The sequence below is a fragment of the Phycodurus eques genome, chromosome 1 (assembly GCF_024500275.1).
Source record: "Phycodurus eques isolate BA_2022a chromosome 1, UOR_Pequ_1.1, whole genome shotgun sequence".
Lineage (NCBI taxonomy): Eukaryota > Metazoa > Chordata > Actinopteri > Syngnathiformes > Syngnathidae > Phycodurus > Phycodurus eques.
This window is the reverse complement of record NC_084525.1, coordinates 26,710,714-26,737,051: the sequence shown is the minus strand read 5'-3', so window position 1 is coordinate 26,737,051 and position 26,338 is coordinate 26,710,714. Positions and strand designations below refer to the sequence as shown.

The window sequence follows — 26,338 nt, the reverse complement described above, 5'->3', positions numbered from 1 at the left end:
GCCGGCCCCCAAGTCTCAAAGGCTCCTGCAAATGCACAGATGTCTCCATAGTTTTGTTTAAATTCAGTATATTTAGCTGATTATTTAACTGAGCTGTTTTTACAACAGCAGTTTGACCCTGAAAGAGATTATTTATTTATTTATTTACTTACTTACGTACTTACTTATTTACTTATTTATTTATCTATCACTGTCCCAGCAACTGGAGGTCCACCAGCGTCCCTGAACAGACTGTTAGATCTTGCACTGTAACAACATAAATTATGACTCGTTGTTCTAGATAACGCCATGAAAGTCCTTCACATTCACTGAGACAATGTGGTTTGGCTCAGCAAATTTGGCAAAGGTAGCAGAAGGTCTATGGGAGTTTGAATGGGTTGAGAGTAAAGAGCCTTGTGTCTGCTTTGTCTTCACTTCTGACACAGCTTTACATCTCGCGTCTCGCGTTCATCGCTTCCGACAAGTCCCTCCCCTCTTTTTCTCGCTGTGATTTCAATTTCTTTAAGGGGCAAACGTCCCTCTAGTGTATTGAATGTATGATTACATTTGATTTAGATTGCATGCACCAAAGCTCCCCACCATGAGCTAATTTGTATACATACGAGGACATTAGTAGATGTGCCGACCACGAGATAAGTCTTTTGAATAATTAATGTTTCTATTAAGTACTCTGGCACCTCCCACCACAGGCCATTAATATGAAGGCAATGCGGCGAGTCGCATAGGAAAACAACATCAAATGAATTTTGATGGGCTTTTGATGGAAGATGACTCTGTGACGACTTTTTACACTTTATAGCTACAGCAAATAGACGTCTTGGCCTTGCACTGAATACAAATATTGCCTCAGGAAAGACAAAACCGTCTCACTTCTTCACAAGGTGTTTACAGTACACAACCGACAGGTGGGACTGTCAATCACTGGTGGCAAAAAGAAACTCCTCACCTTTTTGATTCTGGGAGGGCCTGTTAACTAAAACGTGTAGACTTGGTTATACCAAGCAGCTCAATATGGAACAAAATGTATGTTGTTATATTGTAATAACTTAGGGTATTAAAATTGTGATGATACTTCTTTTTGGCAAGCTTCCACAAGGTTACCAACTGCAGTGCATAGAGGTTTCACTGTACAACAGGAAACACTTTGTAGGCGGAAATCTTGCACTATTTGATTGACATTTTGATCAGAGAAGTGAGATCTAATCCCAAGTAGTGTAATTTTAAACTCAATAGAGTAAATGGACAACCCTAACTACATCACATGTGTTCTTTCGTGATTTTACGGCTTTGGCCTTGGCTTGAGCAGATACATTATATCTTAATGTTATATTCTGAAATAATTGCAGTGGGATCCATCCTGATTTGATTGAAGATTTTTTCTTTTTTGCTTTCTTATAGCACTGAACACAGCTGATCTCAGTCAGCTACTGTTGTTGTGCGCAAAAACCCTGCAGGCCGTTGGGGTTGTGCATTATTGCTTTTCGCTCTAAGTATTTAGTGACGTCTCGCCTGCCTCAGCATAACTTTCCCCACCGTTAGTTCATCCTGAAGCACCCTGATGGACATCCGATGGCGCTTCGGTGGTCATTTTTGTACTTCTTCGCTGCCTTTATTTTGCTGAAACAAACAGATTATCCCCTCGAATGGGCCTAATTATGTTCCTGAAAGTTTCTTTACCTCAAATTAGGCTGCCTCGCTGCGCAGTTTAGGTCATCACTTCAATCTTAAATCCTGCTGTGATAGCTTGCAAAATCTAAAAAGTATTAAAGGAAGTGGTGGTGTTAAGTGGACAGAGTTCTGATCCTCTAAGCCGGAGCGAGATAGAGGAAGAAAGCTCCACAGTGAGAGCTAGTTTGTACAACGTGCAAGTTGACTGGCTGTTTGCTGGGAATTACCCTATATTGACAGTGTGGTAATATAGGCGGGCAACAGCTCTGCTTCTTAAATGGATCATGCAGGGAGCGTGACGTGGCTGTTCTGGATAGGAATTGAAGGTTAGGGTGGCCAGAGTGTGCCTGCATGTGCAATAAGACTTTAAAAAGTCAAACATTGACACTGCTGGATGAAGGGTCGTGTTTGGGTCTGCAAAGAAAAACATGTAAAAGCAGGTCATTGCAATAGGACTAATGATTTGTACCATAGCACTAATATGATTTGTACCACTGTACAAACCATCTTCACGATAGTGTCTTTGTACTTTCTCTTCTGATTAGCTGGCCCCACTGAAGGTTCCATTCTTTCCCCCTGGCCTGTTTTTTGGTTTGTATTGCCACTTTGGACAGATGAGAGAAATTCCCTGAAAATACTAAGGACATTGTTTTCCACAATAACCTCTTTATTTAACAACTGACTGAGCAATTAAACAAACTCCTTGCTAAACATTGCACGATATAATAAGCACTTACTAGATAATAAACAATAATTAGTTTTTTTTCAAAATTGTCACCCAATTCATACAGCAAACAGTTTAGACTGGAAACTAGTTGGGCCTGAATCTATTTAGATTATTTATTATTGCAACCTATTAGGGCTCCATTGCGCAAAGATTTGGCAATTTTACAACTTCCTTGAAGCAAAGATTACATTGATCAATTGGCTAATTTCTGACCAAATTGTTTATGAGAAAAGAAATGAGTTATGATACGCATTCCTAATGCCTCTCATACCAACGGCCTCCTCCCCAATCCACTATTTAGTCTCTATTGTGACGCTATGAGATTTTTCTTCCCCTATTGCTTATGTAACTATCTTTTAAGCCTACTCAAATAGCTGCCATTTCCTGGCATGGATATATTTATCCATTATGGCATCCCCCATCAGTCCAAGGCCCCCCACCAACATACTCTGAATGCCCAAACAGTGCTAAAAGATTTATATGTACTCAGACCCCTTAGGCGGTGCAGTGACACACTTACTTTGCATCCAGAACAATTAATGTCCACAGGCTCTAGATTACAATGCCGCTGTCCCACAGGGACGCCGCAATCCCCAGTGAGTACAGGTGGGAGGGTTTTCAAGTGCCACTTTGCGGCCCTGTAAGCGGGTACAACAGACTGTTGGTTTTCTTCCTCTCATCTTGCATGGTGGGTAGTTCCATATTGATTGTTCCTCTTGCTTCTATACTCTGCTGCACGCCACTCGGAGACTCATTCTTCGACTTCATTTAGGGTGAGTTTACATGACAACACCCAAGGAAAGTGTTCCCCCGTTTGACTTTTGGCATAGGATCCTTTTGGGATAGATCAAAACAATCTCACGTTCACACTGAACAAAAGTGTGTAATCAGTGCAGTCACTTGTTCTGATGGTCAGCCATTGTTGTTTTGGAAGTATTTGCATTCCTACGCTGAACTTCTATGCACAAGTTTTCTGCTTCCACAGACCACCTTTTTTAGTGTGTGGATGAAAAGGCTGTCATTTAAAAAAAAAAAAAAAAAACATCCACATCTGCAGAGATCTGTTTTCGATTGTTTTCAGTCTCCACAAAAAACTATTGCTATGTTAGCAAATGTTCAAGTTGGTAGTTTTTAGCCATTTGATATTGTGTAAAACCACCCCTTAATTTTTATCCTGACCCCTTTTCCCCAAAGCTGTCCCTCCTGTTAGACTAGTGCTTGCCAAACAGAGATCATCATGTGTATCATAGAAATTATTTACTCAAAATAATGTATATTTGTTTATCTATCAACGCCAGCAATGTATAGTGACAGGCAGAACAGTTAAAAAGCTCTTTCAGTAGATGGCAGTTAAGCGGTGTATCCACATTTTATGACATTTTTGTTTGGTGGGGTTCTGTGAGATTATTTCGAATCAAAAGTGGGAAAAATTGTGTACGTTAGCTCAACAAAGTTTGGGAAACAAAGCGTTAGACGATGGCCAGATTTGCTCTGTTGTACTCCATGACTAGGTCATTTTAGGCACCCATATTGTAGTTTTAAGGAGGTACCGGTAGTCAGTGCGCCTTTTGTACATTGAAATGTATTCAATCATCCATGGCAATATGTGCATTTAGCAGCTTTTAGATGCAACCACCAACTGATTACCCCTGCCAAGAAGATCATGTTTCACCCTTTGGCTAATTTATTATCTGTTTTATTTATTTATTTATATATTTTTCTGAGTAAGCTTACGCAAAAAACAGTTTTGGAACTTAAGTGGTTTCCATAAAACTGTGGAGAGGAGGGCCATGAGTCACAGAATAACTATTTACATGTTGGTGCTGATCTGGGGAAAAATGCAGATTAACATCGCAAGGACATTGTTGGATATTTTCCACCCATCTATCCTTTCATCTATCCATTTTGGATACTCTTTATCCTGTTTGGGATCAGGTGAAAGATAGAGCCTGACTATGGACCAAAAGATGACTTCACCCTGGAAGTCAGGACACAAAGGGACAGTCACATCCATTCACACACACATTCACGCAGTCATTCAGCATGAAATCCATGGGGAAATCAGCAGATGGAACCACCGCACTATTAATTCAGACAAAAGTACGTTTTGATTGGTGTTGAGCCAAATTGTCAGTGTTTGGCCTCGGTGGAGGTCTACAAAAGGTTATTCAGTTTTGTTGAATTTCCGGTCACGGTATATTCACTGTATGTTCCCAGAACACCAAGTATCCTGGAATACAGTATACTATGCAGCAAAATGGTATTTTTACCATGTAAAACTGAAATGTTACCAATGTTAAAACTGAAATTTTTACCATGTAAAAATACCATTTTAATGAAAGAAGGAAAAATATATTAACTTACTAACATATGAACACCCATCCACAAATGTATGACAACCCAGAGAATTCAAAGTGTAATAAGTGCAGTGCATACAGTAATACTGCTTCTCAGGTTAGAGTTGATGCATCACAACGTACAGTAAAACCGTTCACGAGAAATGAGCTGTATTATGGCCTTTTTCAAAATATGTTTTTATATGTTTAACTTACATACTGTATGTCTTGCCGACATACAGTAAAAGAACTACAATTCCCAAACGACTATCGACAGTCCCTGTTCCGTACGGCTGTACCGAAATAAATACATTTAAAATTAACCCCGAGAGCTTATATCTGAAATTAACTGACAAAGATGAAAACAGACATTTGTTTTTGTAAATGTAAAATGTAGTTTCACTTATCATTTTTATTTTCTTTCATTTCCGAAAATATTGTTTTCAGTTTTAGTTGTAGTTATTTCATTCATTTTTGTTAATTATAATAAGTTTGATGCAGATCGCTTCAGACACTGTTTGGTAATGGAACCAACTAATCAGAAGATGAAAAAATGCTTCCATTATTTTGGGTCAGCTAGCTGACTCTCTGTGGCAAATTTGGAATTTGATTAGTTAAAGAAATAATTCGTACAACAGTTAATAACAGTTGCTAATGTACAATGGCTATAAAAATAAGTCTACACGTTTCTGTTTAATTGCCAAGATAAATAATTTCAAAACTTTTGTCACCATTAAGATGACCTTTTTTCGAGAGGGAAAGTAAAAAAAATAAATAAAAAATGAGAAAATGTGGTTGGACGTGTGCATATCCTCTTACAATTGGGGATGTGGTTGTTAAATTAAACAGTCACATTCAAACTCATGTTAAGTGGGAGTCATTACACACCTAGCCTCATTTTAAGTGCTTCTGATTAACTCCAAATAAATTAGAGCTGTTGTAGTAGGTTTTTCCTCGCATTTTTTTTTTCTCATTGAAACCTGAATGTTTTGTGCTAACTGACTGGTATTTTGAACTGTTCACAACTCCCTCCACTTTGACTAAGGCCCCAGTTCCAGCTGACAAACAAACAAATAAATAAAACAAAGAATGATGTTGGCACCACCATGCTTCACTGTATGTATGGTGTTCTTTTGGTGATGAGTCGTGTTGTGTTCGCGCCAAACGTACCTTTGGGAATTACGGCCTAAAAGTTGAAATATGGTTTCATTTGGATCAATTGTCAGAGTAGTTTTAATGAATCCTACTTTTTACTTTTACTTGAGTATTTATGTTAAGAAGAAACAAAAATGATGCTAAAATGCTGCTAAAATGATCTAAATGCTGCTAGCTACTTTTCTTGATCAATTATTGGGTGCTCAATCTATTTCTAAACCTTTGATTTCGACTTCCGCAGTGGCACCGTTGCACCAATGTAGCATAACAGCAGTGTTATTTGACTCCAGTTCACCAATCAGACGACACAGGAAAGTCACATGTTCACACATAAAATCTATTGGGCTTCGCGGGCCAATCACAGTGACTCATATTGGAAAAAATAAATCTCTCGCTCTATTGCTTGCTTGCACACGCACACACACACACACACACACACACTACAGTTGAAGTGCAAGTACCATAAAACAGATCTAGTAAAAAGCCCATACTTTTTCAATAAATCTGGTCAACAAACAGCTTCTTCGTTCAGCTATTGTAGTTAATAAAGAAAAGCATGTTTCTGTAAGGCCCTGTGACAAGAGTTTGAATGTGATTGGTTAATTCTGAACACAGTCGTATGCCAGTTTTGAGAGAGTGTGCACACACTTGTGCAACTAACCATGTAAAACACCAGTTAAAACAGGCAGGTGGGCCTGTCGACTCTTTTACAATGGTGACCGGGCCAAGAAGAAGACCGGGCCAAGTCACTCACATACAAGAACATTTCAGTTGTTGATTTTCACCTCCTCCTTTCAAAAGGACACAAAAATAAATCAATTGAGTTGTGCAAATTCTAGGTCGCATTAATGGTGGAAAAAGTTTGAAATTATTTATTTTGGTCGAAATGCTTTTACATCACAAAAACCTGGCATTTGAACAGGGGTGTGTAGACTTTTTATATCCACTGCAGCCTTGTTCCTGTTTTTGTAATCTCTGCCTGGTGAGCCTATTGTGCTGTTTAACGAGTGGAAAAAAATAATATAAGACAATTTCTTCTCGCTGAATTTGCCTTAACTGGTTATTTTATAAATATTCTCTTTATTATGTTTTAGTTTAAGTGAGGATAAGTGGTACGGAAAATGGATGGATGGGTATTGTTCAGCAATATCTGCATTTTTACATGCATATTTTATTTAATTATTATTATTTTAGTTGACCTTCATGCTCTGATTTTAAAAATACATCAATCAGCGGTTACTCATTTACTCAGTACTTCAGTACTTTCTCACTCTTACTGAAGTAGTTATTTTGAGGACTACTTTTTACTTTGACTTGAGTCATATATTTCTACTGTAACAATACTTTTACTTGAGTACAATATTTAGCTACTCTACCCACCTCTGCATGGTGGAAGCATCATCATGGTTCTGGGTCATTTTCCTTCCTTACTTCCAGCCACATCCCCAGTTGTAGGAGTGTGCACTCTTGTGCCACCACATTAACTCACTTGTTAATGTTTGCTTCCCCTCTAGAAACGTTTTTTTTTTTTTAAATCAACTGAGAAGTGTAGTTTATAAGCCACTTTACTGGTGGAAAAAGTTTTGAAGAGCTTTATCTTGGTCTCCTTTTTTTTTATTTCACTAAAGCCTGGCCTTTCAACAGGGGTGTTTGCACTTTTTATATCTTCTGCAGTTTACGTTACATCTGCCAGAACTACTGATTTTGAAGGCCCTTGGCAGAGTAGATTGAAATGACAGCACAAATAGGTTGAAATCTCAATGGTGAAGAAAATCTAACATACACAAACTGAAAGCAGTGCAGCCGAGGGAAATGCTACGAAGTGAAGCAATAGACTGTTGGGAATAAATGAATACATTTTCATGGAACAAATATTAAAATTTGGATGAAAATGTACTGTAGGGCAGTTTTTCTGATAGCGTTTCAGCAATCAGAGTGGGCCTTGCTAGCCTTGACTTTCACAACTAATTAACTGAGAGAAACCTCATAATTTTATTGTTGTTGTTTATTTTTTTACCCTGATTTTTTGCTGTCTTCTGCCTTCTAAAGTTGACCCCGGTGGCCGGACCCCCCGAAGGAGGCACACGGGTGACTATCCATGGCACCAACCTCGGTCTTTCCTTCTCAGATGTGGTCAGCAATGTGGAGGTGGCCGGAGTAAGGTGTGCTCCTGTGCAAGACGGTTACATCATTGCTGAACAGTAAGTCCTTTGGGTTATACTGTATGTAAGATTGTTACATCACTTTGCTCATAACTTACTTTGCTGCACATACAATATGTGCAGCTAAACCCTTTGGATTTGGACATGCATTCCAGGCAAAAATGCCAAAGGTTGACTTCTTGCACCACGCATGCATAATGTACATAGCCTGATTGGAACCGGTCCAAAACCCTTTGGCCGTGGGGTCTCTGCTCCCCCTGCTCGGTGCTGGACACCGATATACCGCCCTGCTCTTTCTCTCTGCAGCTCATCTATTTAGCAACAATCACATAGCAGCTGCCTGTGTTTAGTTTGCTCACACTACGCACAGCTCTTGTTCAACCCCGTCCGGTTATCCTTCAAACATGGCTCATGCGCCTATAACCCCCCCACTCCCACCCCAATCCCCCAGCCTTTTTCACTTGTTTTCACTTCTGACGGTTATTGTGCATGTGAGACAGTGTTAACTCACCTGCATGTGTCCGTGGACACACACCCCTGGCGCTTATTTGTTTGGTGTGGAGTTCATTGGTATAAATAACTCTTATAACTATGCAAACCTCCTGAGTATCCCCCTACTTGCACTCACAGTCTATAGATGTTTCAAACTTATATAGCCACTCCCCCCACACTTCAGTTGTACAGCCAGGTCCACGACCCCTGTCCTGCATGCTTCCCCTCCTGCCCCTGTCCTGTACAGTCCTGTCCCTACTGCTCCATACAATACTTGAATGTAATGTGTCATTGTACTATGCATGTAATGATTTATTTTGCTTATCTATCTTACAGTATCTTCATCTTACATTGTTTGTGTACTTTCCTTCCTGTATTATTTAATTATCTTCTCACTGTCTCTTCCTTTTTTTTTCAATAAATATCCATCGGAATACTAAGAACCACAGTGGCAGTATAAAAACTCCACTGTGGCACAGTACAACTGTTTCGGCATAAAAGGAATACAGATTCTCCATTCTGATTGACCTAACAGTCGAACAGGACAAGTGTTTAAAAAATAAAATAAAAAAATGAATACAAAAGTACCTCCATCTATCCATCCATTTTCCATGCCGCTTATCCTCACTCAGATAGATTCTACCCTGGCTGACTGGGTGAGAGGCGGGGTACACCCTGAACTTGTCGCCAGCAAATCACAGGGCGCAGAAAGACAAACAACCATTCACACTCTCATTCACACCTACGGACAATTTAGAGTCTTCAATTAACCTACCATGCATGTTTTTGGAATGTGAAACTGGAGTAGGCGTACTCAGGGAAACCCCACATAGGCACGGGGAGAACGTGCAAACTCCGCACAGGGAGGCCTGATTGTAACCCGAGACTTCAGAACTTTGAGGCAGATGTGCTAACCAGTCGTCCACTGTGACGTCCTGCAAAAGTACCTCCCCATTATAATCAATAACTAACAAAGTTTTCCTCAAGCAAACAGACAAACCCAAGTCAATGAAAATATATTATTATTATATCTATTCTATGAACCGCTTATCCTCACTATGGTCGCGGGTGTGCTGGCGCCTATCTCAGATGATTTCGGACGAGAGGCTCCTTTGCGGAAATGATAAATTATGTAACACACAACCTTCGGTAGATTAGAGTACAATGCACCAGTCCTGATGACACTTACTACAAGCACATGGAGAAAAAAAGAGTAATGTTTTTCATTCCTGCCCTGAAATAAAGATGAAGAAAAAGAGCACATGGACTTGCACGTGGACATGCACATGCAGGCTACCACAGTCAAGGATCTTAGTAGAGCCTTTAACCCGAATAGTTAACTTGGCCTACTTCTGCCCCAAGAAGGAGAATAGGATCTTTTTGCATCAGGGACCTCATATTAGCATGCATCAGGATTTATATGGGCAGAATTAATTGACTAAAATATGTATGTATGTATGGGGGGGCAGACAATGTACTGTACTAATTTCCAGTCTCAGGGAGATTTTATGATTATTTGAACTGGATGTGGACTTTTACCTTCAGTATCATGTCCTTATCTCATTTTTGTTGCTTTTGGTCTCAACTCACTCACCAGACTTCATCTGTTTTGTTGCTGTTCTCAAGAATGTCATGACGGAAATGTTTTAATTTCAAATTTTGACCTTCTAAATTGCCAAACCCTTGTTAGAAAAAAATAGAATTGTGAGGTTTATCATCCCTGGACCATTCAGATATTGAGGAGCCTGTTTGAAACATTTGTATGCAGTTAAATCTTGCATGAAAAGCAAATTCTACACTTTGAAGTGAGGAACTTAATTGATTTTGACTGACATGTTAGGGATGGGCGACACGGTGGACGACTGGTTAGAGCGTCAGCCTCACAGTTCTGAGGCCCCGGGTTCAATCCCCGGCCCCGCCTGTGTGGAGTTTGCATGTTCTCCCCGTGCCTGCGTGGGTTTTCTCCGGGCACTCCGGTTTCCTCCCACATCCCAAAAACATGCATTAATTGGAGACTCTAAATTGCCCGTAGGCATGACTGTGAGTGTGAATGGTTGTTTGTTTGTATGTGCCCTGCGATTGGCTGGCAACCAGTTCAGGGTGTACCCCACCTCCTGCCCGATGACAGCTGGGATAGGCTCCAGCACGCCCGCGGCCCTAGTGAGGAGAAGCGGCTCAGAAAATGGATGGATGGATGTTTGGGATGCATTAATTTAAGAATAGTTTTTATTATCGTGGTTGTAGCTTGCAGTGGTGTAAAACTGTACTACGCCATAATGAGAGCTGTGTCTTATATTTTGTTTGCCTCAATTACAGTATGTGAGAGAATTTTTAGGGACAGTGTCAGGACGAGGCAGTATGGTCATAAACCACTAAAACTACAGTGATCATAATAAACAATGTTGAATTCATAACTCTCCGTTCAAGTTATTATCTTTGAAAAGGCAACATATTTCATACAGTATACTGTATATTGTGCAAGTGGTCATTATGTAATGACTGGTTGATGTATATCACTTGAATCGCCTAAAATATTTTCGGCTGCTTATTCTTCTGTTTTTACATTATTGATCGACATTGCAAGTTTTTAAAACACTAATATTTGAAGATATTTTTTTTTTTTTTTTTTTTTGTAGGATTGTGTGCGAGATGGATGTTGCCCCTGCGGACAGTCAACCTGGTCCAGTCCAGCTTTGTGTCGGGGACTGCAGACCCGAACTCAGAGCTCGATCCAGTCAAGTCTACTCCTTTGTGGTACACTTTAAACCCAATAGAATACATCTATCCATCCAGCAAGCCAGCCAGTCATCATCCACCTATTTTCTTGACTGATTGACTTATCTCAATATTTTGTGTTTTGGAGACACCTACAATCACAGGTGTGTCACCCAGCAGAGGTCCAGAATCCGGCGGCACCAAAGTCACAATCATGGGCGAAAACCTTGGTGCTGGCAGCAGCGTCAGTGTTCAGTTTGGAAACCAGACGTGTGAGTTCTTCAGGTGGGTCCCACTGTTATGATGCTAGTACGTAGAATTGTTTATTGGCTGAGGTCAAGACTGACCGATTGCCCATACATTGTTTTGGATGTTGGATTCTTCCTGGTCCTTGGTCCTTCTGGGTCCTGGTCCGGTTTACATTGGAACATATAAAGTCAATGCCATTGAAGTCGTACATTTCAGAACTCAACCAGTTTTTCAACAGCAATTTCTTGTAAAAATTGCGCAACACTTCAGCGTTTGACCACCATCATGCATGACATCAGCTTATTTGGCAAGGTGAATTCTATACTTTTGTTTTGCTTTGTAGTTGCCTTTTTGTGTTTTTTTTGTTGTTTTTTTGAGACACCTATTCAAAAAGGAGCAGCTTCAAAAAATAGAAACGTGAGGAAGTAAGCAAACTCACATTCAAAGCAGTAAGACCCTTGCGTCACAATGTGCATTGTCATTTTGGGGTTTTGTTAAGTTGGACTAATTTTAGGAGAACGTGTTTTGAAATGTAAACACGTGAAAGGTCGACCAGCGTGAGGCCTGTAATTAATTGTGTTCAATCTTGGAGGTTTTCCTGGAGCTTTTTCTAGCATTTTCTAGCACATAAAACAATGAACATCAAGAATCCTCAATGGCCATGGCAAGAGAAAGATTGACACAAAACCATAGCGGGATGGACATAAAGGTGATTTATTATTGATTTATTTTTTTACTTTTTCTTTTCTAATTATCCAATTTAGTCAAGTTTGTGATCGGCTACCAATCAGATCAACAAGCTAATGTCGTTTAACGTTACAGAGGGCAATTGTCATTCTGGCCCAACAAATCTACTGCCCAAATCGTAGCGAGCCAAACAGAAAGTAAAAATCTGGTCTGTATTTAATTCCAACACCAAGTAATGATAATACTAAATGCAGTAGGTGGTGGCTGACAGAATTGTAATGTAAAAACTGTATTTACGAGTTAATGTGTGCCCTACTACAATGGGATTAGTTCTAATACTGTAACTAAAATTGAATATTTGCTACTTTCCTCTTTATCTCTTTCCTCTGTAAATTTTAGTATGGCCTTAATGACCTAAATTACTTCACCAGTTGGATAAGAATAACTTGTATCGTGAAAACATTGTGCACCTGTTTTTATTCAAACCTTTTTCACTCACTCTTTCTTCGCTGTGCTGGATTTTCCCACATGCCCTCCTTCTCCTTTTCCATCTTTTGGGCAGCTATTTTAAGCCCTTCTACTATAGTCTGACGGCTATAAAGTAAGGTTGAAGAGCCAATTCAGCTTTTAATGAGATACAGGCCTAATTACTGGATTGTGTTTCTTCCCTGTATACCTGCCATGGGAGGTACAGTAGATGCTGTTAATGAGCTTGGACTAGAAAGGAAGTGAATTCATGGAATGAGGGGTCAATTGTTGACAAAGTAGATACGATACAATAATACATGTGGTCATTTGTATACAGTACAGGAAGTCCTCAAGTTACGACGTACTTGACCTACGACGTTTCGACTTTATGACGTCCGTGCCTCGTCCGCCATTTTGTCCCCAGTACCATAGTGTTTCTGCTTAGCTAGTGCATAGTGCGTGTCTGTGTCTTTGCCTTTTTCGCCCTCCTTTTTTCACATTATGGCCCCAAAGAAGAAAGCTGGGTCTTCTAGCGATGCTGGTCCAGCCAAAAGAAAATTACCATGGAAACGAAGCTTAACATCATAAAAAGATCGGAGAAAGGAGAGACAACGACGAACATCGGTAAAGACTTAGGCTTCAGTCGGTCGACCGTGGCGACCATTATTAAGGACAAAGCCCGTATTTTAGCGCACGTAAAGGGTTTCGCCCCTATGAGGGATACAGTGATCACGATGCAACATTCTTCGATCCTTGCCGAGATGGAACGATTACTTACGTTATGGATCGAGGATCAGAATCAACGTAGGCCAGTAGAACCTGCACATGCTTCCTCAGCAACCCTCCCCTCCTTTTTCTCCATCCATCCACCTCTCAGCAGTAATGGTAAGTACAGCATCTTATTTTTTTATTTTAATGTATTTTAGTTTCTTCATAAAAAGTATTTTGACGTAAATTTGGACTTTAACGGTGAAATCCGACTTAGCCGGAAATTCGGGTTACGTCGCCAGCGTAGGAACGGAACTCGTTCGTAAATCGAGGACTTCCTGTATACTGTAATCAGAACTATACTGTAATGCATCCTTTGAAAGGCTGGAATGTCGTAATTGTAATTGTAATTGTCATGACATGGATAAGGATGAAGGCCAAGTCCTAACTATTAAAACAAGTGGAAATTCTATGGTGGTTATGTTTTTATTTGTGATGTTCATTTATTTTTTATTTTTTCATATATAAACTACTTATGACCAATTTTAATGTTGTTCTTTGGCTAAAATCAAAACCAAACTATTAACAAAAGTAGACAAAAGTTTTGTGGAAAATGGTCAAGTAGTAGAAAAATAAAGATTATTTCTTCAGCCTTATGCTTGGGACGTAATGGGAAAGATAAAAATACATCAACTCACATTCATTAAAACATTACCTCCTTCAAAACCCTTAGCATAGTTATTTACATTCTACAACACAATCCATGATGCTGGTTAGCCTCTAATTTGTTTGGATTTACATTTTCTTTCCCCATGCACTGGAAATAGAAATTATTTGTTCCAGAGTCTGTCACCATCACTGTACAGAAATTATTTAAGTAACACTATTAATGGAATGCTGGACTGTAAATCATGGGAGAAAGACAAACGAGATAAATCTCAAACAATTTACTTCCTTGTTGATATTTGAACTCAAAATGACACCAAACAAACCCTTTGGCAACACACCAAATTCACTTCATTCATATCACAAACTAATTGTTGGATCTATCTCACCCAACACCGATAAAAATAGACACAAAAGGAATGAAGACGCTGGTTTCTTTTGCTCATGAGGAGGGCGTATGGGAGATTGTTCAGATTACAGCCTCTCATCACGCTCTAAACAATCTCTCCCGTCGCTCCTGTATTTATTTGAAATAGGGAGGTTTTACAAGACATAACATACTAAGCTATAAAACACAACACACTAAGGGGAGGGTTTCAAGGTGAAAACATGAGACCAACACCGGCCACGTCCTAGGTCAAGGCGCCCTTCTATCGGATGATTCCTGCTCAGTCATCTTCTTGAAGGCGAGACATCTTCCTTTCTCAAAATCGTCCATAATACTAATGCAAGCTAAGCAAATAAATGATAACTTCTACAATATATTTAACACTAATGCTGAAATATGGAACAATCTGCAAGACTGAGTTCTTTAAACCTGTTACCAGACAATGCCCTTTTTTCCCCACTGGTCCTGCTTTAAGTCCATGTGTCCATTAGATTCTCCGCTGTGTGTCTCTGCTGCGTGGGACTGGATGACACCAAGCAAGACACTTGCTAGCTCCATTTTTGTTGTAATTGCAAGTGACCCCAAGATACGCATCCATGTTCATGAATGTCTATATCAGCAGTCAGGGTGACTGACTCGGTTCTTTGCGGCCTTCTTGGTACTTTTTCTCCACTGTGCATTTTACAGCCTGTCGGGAAGGCAGGACAAATGAGAGGTCAAGCTTTTGCACAAAGGCTGTGAAGCCTTTGTCCTCCGCCACACTAAATAGTCGACCAGTGCCTCGTTCAATTTTAGTTGTCAGCCTTAAAAGAAATTTGAGGAAAAATAATCAGACACATGATAATTTGCGACATTAAAGATGTGTTGTTGCTCTATGTAAGCTCCTGTGCACTAATAAGCCATTTGAATTTGGGGAGTAATTCTGACCCATTTTAAAGTGTTTATAATGAGATATAGAAATGCCCAGCCAGTTTAAATTTTGTATGAGGCAACTCGACTCATTTTTGTAATAGCGAGGCTTCATTCGTAGCAGTCCTGTGATTTTCAGCACGTTAAAGCAACGTATCGAAACACTGTTTCGCCACACCTCCACTTCAATAGGTTGAATTGGATTTGAGCTGACAGGCTTGAGCATAACATCACTAGAATTCCTTTCCAACTGCTCTCCTCCACATTTCTCTTGTGTTAAATGACTTGGAGGACCCATTACATAAACACTAAACTCAACGAGCTTCTCCATTTCTGAAATCTTGCAACAGCTTGAGCTTCAGTTTGCTTCCTGATTGGCTATCACTCCATTCCACATCACAATACACATTTCTGATCCCAGATATTTAACTTATTTAAAATTCATGATTACAGCCACAGGGCTATACAAAAATATTTTTCCAGAAAATGAATGCCGAATTGTTCGGCCAGTGAACTGTTCGACTGTATAGGTTCCTTTTTATTTGAGGTATGATTGATATTAGCCTGTCCAGCTGCATTTCTATGGCACATCCAACAGGTGGTGCTATAGTACAGTGCTATAGTGCGAACAGTGTTCAACGTTTGCTTTATTTTATCAGTAATAACAATAACTTGAAGTAGACCTACTGTACTTGGCTTCACACAAAGGTCGTTCAATTATTCGTTCATTGTTTTGTTTTTTAATCTTATTTAGTGGATGTGGCCTATATACCGATGCTTTCTACAGCATTCATGGTAATATTTTTTATTGTTCACTATACTTGCAGTCGAACAATGACGGAGATTGTGTGCTGCTCCTCACCCTCCCTATCCGGCATCAGCCCGGTCCAGATCAGCGTGAGCGTGGACCGCTCCCAAATCAGGGAAAGCCTCACCTTCGAGTACATTGAGGATCCCACCGTTGTGCGCATTGAACCCGACTGGAGTATTGCCAGGTAAAAACACACACCTGACCTGTAGGTTACACCGTATACAAGTCACTACATCCATTTGCATTCTCATCAACTCAGTCCTGTGACGATATGCCTCCAAGCAACCGGTCGTTAGGAGGCGTAAGTCAATACTGCACTTTCAATTACTTCTTTCTATTAGTTTGGATGTGATGGAGCTGCCGCAGCACACAGTCTGCAGATAATCTCTCTCACTGAATGCAATCCACAGATGCACGACTAATTAAAAGGAAAGGAATGAAATTTGTGTTCTCACCTGAATTCAGTAGAAACTCTCACAAAAAGTCAAGCGAGCTATACTTTCATGGAAGTCTTTATTTCTTACAAAATAAAATACATTAAAAAAAAAAAAAAACAGGATCACCCACAGAGGGCAGACATCCTCCAAGTGAACAAAATCTAATAAGATCTATATAAACATTTTAAACGAAGTTCATCCTGATCTATAATAATAATAATACTAATGCATTACACTTATATAGTGCTTTTCAAGGCACTCAAAGATGCTTTACAAGTTCACGAATTATTCATTCACTCCTCAGTCGCACCTGTTGACCCTGTTCCACCTACTTGTGTAAGTGGGGCAGTTTGATAGAAGTGTGGCTGCCATTCTGCGCCTACGGCCCTTCCAACCACCACCAAACATCCAACCACATTCATTCGTAGGCAATGTGAGTTAAGTGTCTTATGAACACAATGATGGCATACACTCGGGCCGGGATATGAGCCTCTGACCCTCCGGTTGCAGGGCGTACACTTACCCTCTGCTGCACAATGCCCCCATCTCTCATTCGATCTGACAGATATAAAAGTGAAGTAACGTCGGAGTGGAAATGAAATGACTTATCTGCCTCGGTAACGAGCCTATATTGTTTAAGTCGTCGTGGTGACACCAACAGTTGGATAATTCCAAATTGTACGACATCAGCGACGTTCAATTATTTCACTTTTGGATGGTGAAATAGAATAAAATAATGGCTATACAATTGGTCTTGAGAAGATCTTGACCTTGGACGACTAATAATGAAGTATTTCAATATGACAGTAGCAAGAACTAAGACTAAATGTTGGGTAAATGTGCATTTCTGGTTTTCTTCAGTGGCCACACCCCCTTGATAGTGACCGGCACTAACCTGGATGTGATACAGGAGCCCAGGATCCGGGTCAAGTATGCCGGCAAAGAGTCAGTCAATGTAAGTGTCATTTTCATTGCGAGGTTGGCTTACTATTTTTTCCTTTGAGACTCAGAAAACATAACACAGACAACCAAAACACCCCGTCCAGCTCTCTGTTACTTCTGAATAATGCATTTAGCTGTGAGCACACTACCCATCTGTTTACAGACTCTTGGATATTACAGTCTGAAATGCAGTTAGGGGCATGTTGGAGGTGTGCATGACTGGGGTCAAGGGGACCGCTAATGGGTTTCAATGAAAGATTAAGTGCAGGGGGAAGTCGCTGGTCAGCATAAAGACACCCCGTATAATCAAAATCCCTGCGTTGGGAAATCGTTACAAATTGCATTTGAGCATCCGTCCTGCGGGCCCTTTTTTAATTAAGAGGATGGAATTTGTACTCAGTGCTCTCTGAATGAAGAGAAGGAGCTTGGACAACTGGGGTAAAATAAGAAGGCTGGAACTGAGGAGTACAATGTGGAAGAGTGGTGGTGTCAATTTACATTTAGGACAATAGATTCATCATCATCACTAGCAAGCACATTTTAGTAATGTACTATGGAATAAATATTGAGTGGGTAGTGTGTTTGAAATGTCAAAAGGGGAAAAGTAAGGTAAAAGTAAACATGGCGATTTGCATGAATAAGAATAATGAATAAGAATTTATCAGATGAATAGAAGCGTACACTTTTTGTTTGACTTTTTAGCAAATCAATGTTGACTGGAGAAGAAGACCCTTTTCTTGCTTATAGTTAATGTTTTGTAAAAGTATGATTGTTGGCATATTGTGAGTTAAAGGGCTTAGAACATTACCAGACTAGGCGAGTTGCAAAAGCAATTGATTAAACAGAACGGTAGCGTGCACATTTTTTTTAATGCATTATCAAACGTCAATCTGTTGATAGTTGACATAAAGAGTCAAGGGAGTTTATAGACATAGCGAGTTGTATTGAGAATTGGTTCAACAGATGGGAAACATGCACATTGTGTATACAGTATGTATTGATATAAGTATTGTCTATTAGAAAAATAATTGTTTCAACAGACATACAGTATTAAATCCATATTGATGAGTGGATAAAAAGAGAAAAATCCTATTGAAATAGTTACAAGTTTAGGGATTTTCCTGATGCGACAAGTTGCGTGAAGAATAACGGACGTTTCCAGACATGGTGAGTTGCATTAAGAGGAATTGATTGAGCACATGCACATTTTATGTATGTAGTGATATAAATATTGTCTGGTATGGTTAGTTTCAAGTTTATCTAAAGGTTCAAATGCTGAAAGTCTTTGTTCAATCATTTCCATCTGCAGTCCTGCTTCATACTGCTGACTGTGATTTAAAATAACAAAAAAATGTGCGGAAGATCACAACTGAGCCTTGAGTCTTTATTTCAACAATGTTTGCCTACACGAGGCCACAGTTTCCCTTAAAGACCTTTGTGAGATGTTATGGGTGTGTACATTACAATTGTGCTGTTTTATATTCGGAATGGCGCATAAACACTTCCTGTGTGGCCAGTTAAAATGTGATTGCTCCGTCTTGGTGTCTGCCATTATCCTCGGCCTCGAAAGGGATTTGTTCATCTCTTCCAGCTCACAAAAGATGCAAGCTCCGCTGTCTTGGTCGCACGTGGAGAATGAACTTCTATTAAACGCTGAGGTTACCACAACACATCTTTCATGCGCCTGCAGCCGCCTCTCCCTTTGTTGCCAGAGGACGGCCAGCATTAGTAATACCTTTAGTAATACGAGCTGCTGTCTGTCAGGCGGCCTCAAATGATCACCTGTCAGCCGCTAAATTACCTCCTTGCTGCCCCCTCACTGGTGTCACCTGCATTTGTGCACAAAGAGACCAGTACAAGTGGAGAAAATGGCTTTGCAAGAGCTTTGTATCATTTATCATAATCTTGATTCAAGTTAAAAGGATTCATTTTCAAAGACTGCATTTGCTACATTACGTTTCCTGGGCTGATCAAAGGTTTCGGCAGAGGTTGCTATTGTATCCTATCAGTGATTGTCAGATACACAGAGTTCCTAAAGAGAGAGCATGGGCCATCAATCATAATGGATACTCAATACTTGCACATTACATGTTCTTATTGATGTTCCATTGTTCACTGACGTCTCAGCACCATCAATGAGTGGTTCATTGAATCACGGCAGCTTCTCGAGTGTCAAACTGCAGCGCTACTTATGCGCACTGATGGACATTTATGTTGCACTGTATTGTATCATCGGAAAAAATGATGCTGGTAACCACAAGGAATTGGATGTGCTTTATTTAATGTATCGACGTTTTGAATTTCATTACCTCACTCAGCATGTAGTCTTCTGCTGTGCTTCAGCTTGCATTGAGGTCAGCAGGCACTAACCACTGGTGACCGCTACCGGTCTGTGGGACATCTGCCTATTGATTGATCACAATACATTTTATTTTGAAAATCAGGGGTGTCTGCCTGTGCCACGGTAGACATGCCACAACCCTTGTCTTGGTCACATAATACAGTTGTAAATAAGTAAGCCCACAAGCTAGCAAAATTTAGGATAAAACAAGAGGAAAAGGAAACATGTCAAATGATAAAGACAAAAGAAGTAGAGCATACAAATTCCAAGAAAAAGAAAGCTGCATTTTTGAGACAATATAAGCAGTCTTACTTAAAATACAGGTATACTGCTACAGGTGATTCTCATACAGTATATTGCTACTCTACTGTATGTGGTGACAGACTCACAAATGATCCAATAAAGTCCCCACAAAAAAATCTCTGAATACATTGCCTCCATTTTCAACATCCACTTTTTGTGATTAGAGTGATTTTCTGCAATGACGGCAACCAAAACGAAATTACGGAGAAGACATGCCATAAGTTACACTTCTGGTGTCATTGTTTTCCATTACCCTGAGATGGAACTGGTTGTTGAAGAGAGACAAGCGTCGGATTCACACTAATTTCAACAATTATTGTGGTGTCTTGAGATAAAGGGTTAATTCATTCCATGGCCACGTTTGTATCTCAAAACAGTCGTATCTCAAATCATCTGTCCTCATTGAAAGGAATGGAAATGCCATTATTCTGTCGAGCCCCCCTAAAACACCCCAATTTTTTGGTCATGATTTTTGCAAGAAAAATTGCACTGGACACTACTGTACTGTACAAAAACCCAGTAACAACAGTAGCTCTCCACATAACCTGCAAACATGGAAAATTCCAGCACAAACCACAACTGTAGCCAATGTTTTGACCTTCCTTGTTCTTATTCTTTGGGTCTATTGACAACTTATACTGCCATGTCATTCCACTGCAAGGAACCTAATGTGAACTGATAATGACTGGATGTTGTAAAGTGTGCAGCCGCCATCCAGCGGTGGGGTCTGAAGCGCACTCGTAGCTAAAAGTTTGCTCACATCTCAAAATTTTAAAATATGGTCCAAGTGACAGTTCATATCCCGAAAAAGTCAAGGCACTTGTATTTCAAGGCATCACTGTACATTCAGCATCATGGTGAGTTGTGTTTTTAATCATTACTTTCTATTTAATGTTACTGATGGTGTAGTGGTACAGTCAACTGATTGCAGCGCAGGCAGCGTGGGTTCAGTTCAGTTTTGACAGTGTGAATGGTCGTCTGTGTCTACATGTGTCCTGCGTTAGACCGGTGACTAGTCCAGTGTGTAGTCTGCTATCGCCCCGAAGTCAGCTGGGAAAGTCTCCAGGGGCCTCATGTACAAAGACTTGCGTGGATTTCCTACTCAAACACGGCGTACGCTCAAATCCAGAAAACGTCGTACGCACAAAAATATTCAGATGTATGAATCTGTGCGTACGCATGAATCCAAGCACATTTCCTTCGTACATCCCAATCAACGTAGAATTGAGCGCACATGTTGGAGTAGCTGACACCTCCCTGTCCACGTCCATATTTAAATCCGATCTCTGCATGATCAGAAAAAAAGGAAAATGAGCAAGGTAATGAAGAAAAATAATTTTTCTGAAGGTGAAGTTACTCAATGAAGTGGAGGTGTGAAAATCCTCTTTTGGCACGCTGTCCTCCGGCATTAACAACAAGCGTAAGAGAAGTGAATGGAACAGCGTGTTTGCAGCTGTCAATGCTGTGGGGTCAGAACAGCGCACACACGCTGAACTAAAAAAGAAGTGGTCAGACATTGAAGTGGATGTGAAGCGGAAGACAGCTGCCCACCGCCAAAGTGTGGCAAAACACGCGGAGGAATCGGCGCCGAGGGCCTCACGTCATTTAAGGAGAGAGTCGCTGTAACCAAGGGTGACATTGCTGTCTCAGGGGTGGTGGGCGCACATGTGGCTGACTGATCACCCCAGTATGTAAATAACATGTATTTGTATAACTCACAACAAATGTGTTCATACAGTAACCTACACTCAGCCCTATGAGATTAAGGTTCATGCGTAAATGTTGTATGTATGGTATTTGTAATAAATCTTTTTAATTCAAATAGAAGCACATTAGCATCTAAAAAAGGAGATATCAAAAACTGTGACTCCTGTTTGATTACTCAATGTATTATTTCAATACACAGGAGAGGACACGTAGGCGCAGCCACGTTCTACATGTTCGGGGGATTCGTCCACCATCCCCGGTGTCTCTAGTGTCACAGAAGTGGAGGATTCCTCCAGCGTCTGTCACTGAAAAAAAAGAGTCCTTTGAATTTCCAGTTGCATGCATGATTAAAAAGTGTTAAAATGACATCATTTACCCCTCTTCTCCTAAAATAAAATGTTATTTTCACAGATTTTAATCATATGCAACCGATGTAAATGTTCAAATTAAATTCAAAGGATTCATTTTTTCAGTGCTGGCATCACGGGTGTCACATAAGCGGAGGTTTCGTCCACCGTTCCTTTGCGTCTCCTCTGGCATCCCCAGCGTCGCTGACGCAATTACACTCCAACAGCCGGTTGCTGCTGCCCGCCCGACTGGCCGTGTCCTCACCCGTGCTGTGCTGGAGTCACGAGATTGTAAGGGCAATAGGCGGCATAAATGATCGCCTTGATCAATTTATAGGCGTCCTCACAAATATCCTTTATTCATTAAATACACTGGTCAACAAGTGAATTCCGAATCCTTGCTTCTTTTACATTGTTGAAATCAAATGTTGTCGGGATTGAATTGTTCATCAGTGCTAATTGTTCATGTGTCTCTGATGTGCAGATTTATTATAACAGTTTCCCAGCATCACCTCTAAGTGTCACCAAAGCACCAACAGCTCCAGAAACGTGCGTATGCCAGCCATGAAGTTGGCGTGAGGCAAAGCACATTTCCACGGTCATTTCACTCTTGATACATCTGAACTTTGCCGTGAAAAAGAATGTACGCCACGTTTTTGTGCGTACGCACCTTTTGTACATGAGGCCCCAGGTCACCTGCGACCCTGAATAGGACAAGGGGTATAGAAGATAGATGGACGGATTAATGTTTTCATTTGTTTCTATGCTGGTCTGTCAAAAGATAGCTTTACGTGAAACTGGTCTGTCTGACTGCATCAGAATCAAAATCCTCTTTATTTGCCAAGTATGTCCAAAAAACGCACAAGGAATTTGTCTCCGGTAGTTGGAGCCGCTCTAGTACGACAACAGACAGTCAATTGACAGAGAACACTTTTGAGACATAACGACATTGAGAAAAACAGTCACTGAGCAATAAGGGGTTACTAGTTATCTGGTAATGCCGGTACATTTTTAATTTTTTTGACAATTATGCCAAAAGATGCAGAGTCCTCTAGCACTTAGAGCAATTCGAATGACGAATATTGCAATAGTCCGGTGCAATGACCATTGTGCAAAGGGCGCCGAGACTTTAAGCAAGTAGTAGAATAATCTGGGACAATGTTGATTGTCCCAGATTATCGTCTTCTTTTTAGTCGTTAAACACAGTAGCAGTGATTGATCACTCATGTGACTCCGTGTGTGTATGGCTTTAAGTGGTATGACAACATGTGGACAAATTACATGCTTCTTTTTCTTGGGTGTGTGTGAGTTTGCGGTAATGCATATATAAAATGTATAGTCGCCTTTTTTTTTCCAAATAGCAGTTATAAAAAACATTCTTTGAACAGAGTAATCTTAGGTTCACAATGTGTCTCTTAGGGTAAGTAATGCTACTTGCTACTCCACTTGCACTACCAAATTAGCAGTACTAGTCTCATCATTAAATAACTGTGACATTCTACTGTAAAACCCTTGTGAATAACAAGCCACAGGGATGAAATCTTGCAATTGAAGTCATTCAGTCACCACCTTTAAAATTGTATATATATTTTTTTTCTCTATATTTTCATTTAAACTGATCTCATTACTGGAACCTGATTGTGGAAGATGCCCATCAGGACACTTTGTGACAGTCTGCAACTGTTTATTTTTTGTATATATTTATTTATGCGGCATAGCACTCCGGCGATTGTATCCCTCAATATTTGCATGAAATTGCAGTTTGTATAAATCCACGCACTTGGATTCAATACTGAGATGGCTCAGATTTCTAATGATGTTGGCAAATGTCGACTTGTTTTAAACCATGCTGACAAATTGACTCACTAACCTCTAGCCTGGTGAATATGGCAGAGGCTCGTTGGCTTGTGTACCACACACAGGCCCGTGTGGATGGGAGTTTTGGATTTGATGCCAGGTTTCACAGTTGGTTGGCAGCAAAACAGTGTAGGAGTAACACAGCACAGGACCTACCATCTATTGAATGCTAGTCTCCCGTTGACCCTTGACTCTTTGACCCTCATCCTACACACATCTCTACGATGCCACATTCTATCCTGCAATCCTTTCTCGCTGCTACCCCGGCCAGAGACCTTTTGAAAGGTAGCTTGTTGGGCCGTACTAAAACACTACACTAGCTCTATAATATATGCAGCCAGAGGCACTCGGGAATGTTGCTGGCTGCTTCACTTTGAGAGTGCAGACCGATGAGGCCACGATTCCAATTATTTCCTCTAACTGTTGACCTTATTCCACTTTATCAACACTGAGCAATGTGAAGCTCCCGCTCTGCATGGCCTGAAGGAATGTGTTGTGCAGTCAGTATTTGGCAAGGCACAGATAGAGTAGCAGATAAGGAGCCAGGCCCCTTTGACAAACTACAGTGTTGTAATCTGGAAGCAGTGCAGTGCCATGTCATGAGTGCATCCGCTAGTATTTTGTTGCAGGGAGTAAAAAGAACATAATATGCTAATACAGAATTCCAAGGCAGTGACCATGCTGCAGTTTGTCAACATGATGATTGACAGACATTGATAGTCCCAGCCCAACAGCCAAACAACACATTTGCTTATCAAATCCTTCAATGGCCCATTTTCGCATCACTATTTATTGATCGTCTCTTTGAATTCCAACTTCCACAGCCAGAAAAAAAATGATAGCAGCTGTTTTGGTCCTGACAGGGTTTAGCATATGACATGATAAGAGAAGAAGAGTAAAATACTGACAGTAGTCATTTCTGACAGCTTAACGTACCAGACTGTCGTCTCTGTAGCGGACTTTTAGACTGCCACTTGCTTGTCAAAGACCTTCTTCAGACTGCTGCAGAACTCCAGAACTTTGGCAGAGGGTTTTGCAGTATTGTGAGACTCTAGATGTCTGTAGAGGTCCATTGTCTATTATTATAATTTAAAAAATTGTGTCTGCAAGAAAAGGTGAGATCATGTACAGAAAAGCAATGTCACGACATCGCTGGAAAAAATAGTACTATGGATCCAATGTAATTGTTTTGATGTTACCCATAAATTACTCATAGACTTTATTAGCATTGTATCTGAAGATTACAATGCTATGCTGCAATGTATTGATTAGTTGCAGGCAGTTTCAGACCTGGGCCTTCAGTGAACAGAATCCACCGCTTAATAACACCATCCTGTCGTAAAATAATGTACAAAAAAAAACGCGATATAACTATGTGGCATTAAAGAAGAGACAGAGGCATTTCACAAATTTGAGGATGAAAACCATTATTACTAAAGCAAGAAACAGTTACCTTTATCTTCCAGTTAATCACCTCCAAACTTCAATCGAAGTTTTAATGTATACACTACAATATAGCAGTTCACAATCCATATTTATCCAGTAACATGAAAAAAAACCATAAAAACTGAATAAAATACATTGTACTCATCACAGATGCTGCTATAGACGCAAAAACCTTCCTTTCCTCCTGCCTGTCTGCAAGCTAGTTGTCGTGCTCATACATGCTGCTCTGAAAGTCCCCAAAAAACCTTTTTGGGGTTGAAAAAAGACAGGCAGCAACTATGTTGGTTGACCTAGCTTCACAAAGTCGAGTTTTTCTTGAAAAGTGGCCTTGAAAATGAAATGGTGACCAGTTCAGGGTGTACCCCACTGCTCGCCCGAAGATAGCTGGGATAGGCTCCAGCACGCCCACGACCCTAGTGAGGATAAGCGGTACAGAAAATGGATGGTTGGAATCATGTCCGACATCGCCGTCCCCAGTAAATCAATCTGAGGTGTGCATATTCAGCTCAATCAATCAAAGGGATGAACACAGCAGACTCTTTAGCTGAACCAATCAGAGAATGGGAAAATGCCGATGGCACTCACCCTTTGCCAAGGCGTAGAATGAGGAATCTAAAATCTGGTTGATTAAAAAAAGAACCGACCATTTCAGTGTGTGTGTGTGTGTGTGTGTGTGTGTGTATGTGCGTGCGTACGTGCCTGCGTGTGTGCGTGTCTGTGTGTGCGTGTCTGTGTGTGCGTGCGTGTGTGTGTGTGTGTGTGTATGAGCGTGTGTGTGTGTGTGTGTGTGTGTGTGTATGATGCCTGCACTCTGGAT

The 26,338-nt window shown here is 40.4% G+C and overlaps 1 protein-coding gene across 2 annotated transcripts in view; it reads left to right on the top strand.

Annotated features, from left to right (window-relative positions):
• Nucleotides 1–26,338, top strand: part of plxna2 (plexin A2) — a 262,874-nt gene that overhangs the window by 193,121 nt on the left and 43,415 nt on the right. For both annotated transcript variants that reach the window (XM_061685452.1, XM_061685441.1), the window contains 5 exons: nucleotides 7,936–8,087; nucleotides 11,177–11,294; nucleotides 11,404–11,540; nucleotides 16,158–16,325; nucleotides 17,440–17,533. In XM_061685452.1, coding sequence (XP_061541436.1) covers nucleotides 7,936–8,087; nucleotides 11,177–11,294; nucleotides 11,404–11,540; nucleotides 16,158–16,325; nucleotides 17,440–17,533 — 669 coding nt within the window. The remainder of the gene's footprint in view (nucleotides 1–7,935; nucleotides 8,088–11,176; nucleotides 11,295–11,403; nucleotides 11,541–16,157; nucleotides 16,326–17,439; nucleotides 17,534–26,338) is intronic.